Source organism: Staurois parvus, unplaced genomic scaffold (genome assembly GCF_062004578.1).
Source record: "Staurois parvus isolate SC_StPar_1 unplaced genomic scaffold, SC_StPar_1.0 ptg001816l, whole genome shotgun sequence".
Taxonomy (NCBI): Eukaryota; Metazoa; Chordata; class Amphibia; order Anura; family Ranidae; genus Staurois; species Staurois parvus.
In genome coordinates this window covers 40,459-44,203 of record NW_028319612.1, presented here as the reverse complement: position 1 = coordinate 44,203, position 3,745 = coordinate 40,459, and the positions used below count along the sequence as shown (strand labels likewise).

The window sequence follows — 3,745 nt, the reverse complement described above, 5'->3', positions numbered from 1 at the left end:
CATCTTCCAAAATCCAAATTTAGAAAAGAATAGGAAATAAAAGAATAAAATAAATAGAATATAACTGTGCTCTGAAATTCAAATTTTGTTTAGAATAAATGTAATTATCAATGTATTACTTTTCTAATGTTGTTCTGTGTCTCCAATCTCAGCATTGATAGTGTGATCTCTGTAACTTACAGTTGTGATGAGATAGCGATCACTCCAATCTCAGTTGGATACCACAGTCAGTGACTCAATCCATAAGACATCTTGTAGATCTTGTGAAGTTTATTCCATAAACAGAGAATCTTACAACAATGAACATTCGATAGGTCAAAAGATCATAATGTGCTCTGCTCCATGACATGAGGCTAGAGCTGCAATGCCTTACTGGGAAAGGGGGAGGGGCTATCTATACAGCAAGAACTAAACCAGAGGAAAGGGAGGAGCAGAGACAAGATATAGAAAACACTTAAAGGCATATGACAGTCATGTGAAACATTACACATTTGATTCAAATTTTCTGAATTTAGTTGATTAGAATAGAATACAACGAATATAACCGTTTTCCAAAATTGGAATTTCAAATAGAATACATCTGAATGCTGATTCAATACTTTTTGAATTAGATTTGAATTTTCTGAATTTGAAACGAAACAAAACAAATTCCAAAACTGGAAAATGGAGGGAAATGAAATGATTTCCATAAGGAAGTGAAGGAAAAGAAATGTGTTGGTGGTGCTCATGATTAGCTAGGACGGTCCTGCTATGCAGGGCTCCAATACAGAGAGACTTCCCCTCACTTCCTGTCGGGGAAATTGTTGTCAGCAGGACAGGAAGTGAAAGGAAACCATTCTGACAGAGTCCTGGATAGCAGGAAAAACTGACAGGGGCTCTAATCCTTCCACACTCCATCCAAAACTGAAAACACACATTGTGGCTACAGATACACTGGGAAAGGTTTCCTTCCGTTCCTCTTATTGGCTGAGTATTGCACCAATCACCAATCAGATCATCCCCCTTGTGATGTCTCTGGGCAGATCTCTCACTTCTGGCTCCTCCCACATATCTTTATACAACCTACCCATACACCTATCCCAGCATGGAGGGGCTGAGTGAAGGTGGTGGTGAAGGTGTGGAGGTGTCGGATCGGGTCACACAGATCATAGAAGGAGATCCGCCCGGCCTCATAATCCACATCTATCCTGACTCTGGTACTGGAGACACCACCGGGGAATGGGGTCCTATTACTGTCATGTATCACTGAGTACTGATTACGCCACAACCCCTCCAACCCCCAGGACTTCTTATTATCTCCAGTCCGTGACTGACCTCCTCTCCTGTCTATATTGGGGTAACACATCCCAACTCTCCAGTACTGGGACCCCCCGACATCCACTTCCCAGTAATGTCTCCCGGAGGAGAAGCTCTGACTGCTCATCACCTGAGGATCCTGGAATCTCTCTGGTGTTTCTGTCCGATTCTGATGTGATGATGACCAAGATGCAGTTTTCCCGTCATCTGATATATGTAGATGATTACCAGCTGTCCTCACATCCAGTAATATGTCTGTAACCCCCAACACCCCCCATGTTTGCTGTACAGCCCCAATATTTGGTCCTCCAGTGGGGGAGGGTTGGGGGTCTGGCCTGGATGGTGGACCATTGATGGGACCTTTGTCCGTTGTAGTAGAATGTGGGGAGACATGTGTGCCTGTACATTTCTGTACATTGACCCCAGACATGATATCAGATAAACCCGTGTGTAATGTGTGTGAGATCCCCCCCACATCCCCATCCCCTCCATCATGGAGGAAGTTCTCATGTCTCTCTCTGTCCTCATCATCTCCATGCTCAGTATTACACAAGTCACCTGTGTCCGATTCCTGTAGGACAGTCAGTGGATCCGTCATGTTACACAGCTCCTCAATGTCCTCCATCTTCCTGGACAGCTCCTCCTTCTTTATTTCCAGATCCCGAATATAATCCAACATGGGACAGGAGAACCGCTCTGCCCACTCAGAGATGTCTCTCAGGACTCTCTTCTCCAGGTCTTCCAGACGTCTCCTGAGGTCTCTGAACAGGGCAGTGACTCTCTCAGTTTCATCATCTGCTTTTCCTTGTACGTTCCTCCTGCGTTCCTGCAGACTCTGGACTCTTTTCTCCATCTCCTCTCTCTCTATCATCAGTTTCTGCAGAACATTCCTCAGTTTCTTCTTCTTCATCTCAGAGGCCTCCTCCAGAGTCTCCACCTGGTGTCCTCTATGTTCTCCAATGAACCCACAGTACACACAGATACAGGTGGAGTCCTCAGTGCAGTAATACTCCAGGATCTTCTTATGGATGGAGCATTTCCTGTCCTTCAGGGAAGTGGGGGGGTCACATAGGATGTGTTCTGGTGACTTGCTGTGGACTCTCAGGTGGTTGTCACACAGAGAAGCTTCACAATGCAGACAGGATTTCACAGCCGGTACAAGAGTGTGAATACAGTGAGTACAGAAGACCCCGGACTCCTCCTGCTCTGGATGGGTAGACTGGAAGTTCTCCACTATGTTACGTAGTGTTATGTTCCTCCTCAGTGCAGGACGGTCCTGGAACTCTTCTCTGTATTCAGGACAGGAATAACCTCCAAACCCCTCCTGTGTATCCAACACACGGCCAATACAGTCCCGGCAGAAGTTGTGTCCACATCTCAGGATTATAGGATCTCTATAAATGTTCAGACAGACGGAACATTCCAGCTCCTTCCTCAGATCAGAAGACGCCATCGCTGAGAGTGGAAGAGAGGAATGAAACAGAAAGTCTCTGACACTCTGTAGGAGTGTACAGAATGGGTCACACTGGTAACAAAGGGGGTGGGGGAGGTGTACATTCCTACACAAGGAGAGGCGGGGACTGAGACACTTAGCTAGAAGGCTCCATGCACACTGGGGGGGCGTTTTGATAACACTGGTAAGGTGAGCTGTATAAAGTCACCTTGAAAACTGGAGTTTTTTTAACATGTTTGCATTAGCATTTAGGGACGTTTTGCTGTTTTTTTTTGTAAAAAAAAGTCCAAAAAACGCTGGTTTGCCACGATTTGTTGTGTTTTTCAGCATTAGAGAGTGTTTACAGCTAAAAAGTCCTCTAGAAGCCCGCTAGTTCTGGGTTTTATTTCCAGCCAGAAAACGCTGATTCCAGTCTCTGTGTGTATGGACACCGAGGAGGACATGCTGGGGGGTTTACTGGCTGGAGAAAAAAATCATCTAAATCCAAAAACAGCCGCTGTAACAACATCCCGTGTGCATGAGGACTTAGAATTCTTGTACAGAAGGACACAGACATGTAATAAGTAGTGACGGGTCCAACACCCCCCTGTTCGGTTGAACATTCAAACTTGACGAAGTTTTAACTGCAAACTTCGAACTCAATGCAAGTCTACAGGATTTATGGTGCCAACAATTTGCTCAGCACTTTACATTATAGCAGGAGACAATACAGTAACAATACAGTTCAATACAAGAGGGATTTGAGGGCCCTGCTCCTTGGAGCTTACAATCTAGGAGGGAGGGGCTAGTGGTACAAAAGGTAGTAACTGTGGGGGATGGAGTGGTTGAAAGAGTAGAAGATTCCATTATTAGCTGAGGGCAGGATAGGCTTCTCTGAAGAGAAAGATTTTCAGAGATCGCCTAAAAGTGAGCAGAGTATGCGATAGTCTGATAGATTGGGGTAGAGAGTTCCAGGAGGATGGGGGAAGCTCTGGAGAAGTCCTGGAGACGAGCATG

At 45.4% G+C, this 3,745-nt stretch overlaps 1 protein-coding gene across 1 annotated transcript; it reads right to left on the bottom strand.

Annotated features, from left to right (window-relative positions):
• Positions 1-250: 250 nt before the first annotated feature.
• Positions 251-2,749, bottom strand: LOC149434159 (E3 ubiquitin/ISG15 ligase TRIM25-like). The gene has a single exon (XM_089664033.1). It carries the CDS (start codon positions 2,747-2,749, stop codon positions 1,028-1,030), a length of 1,722 nt encoding a protein of 573 aa, XP_089520159.1. The 3' UTR covers positions 251-1,027.
• Between the last annotated feature and the right edge of the window lie 996 nt (positions 2,750-3,745).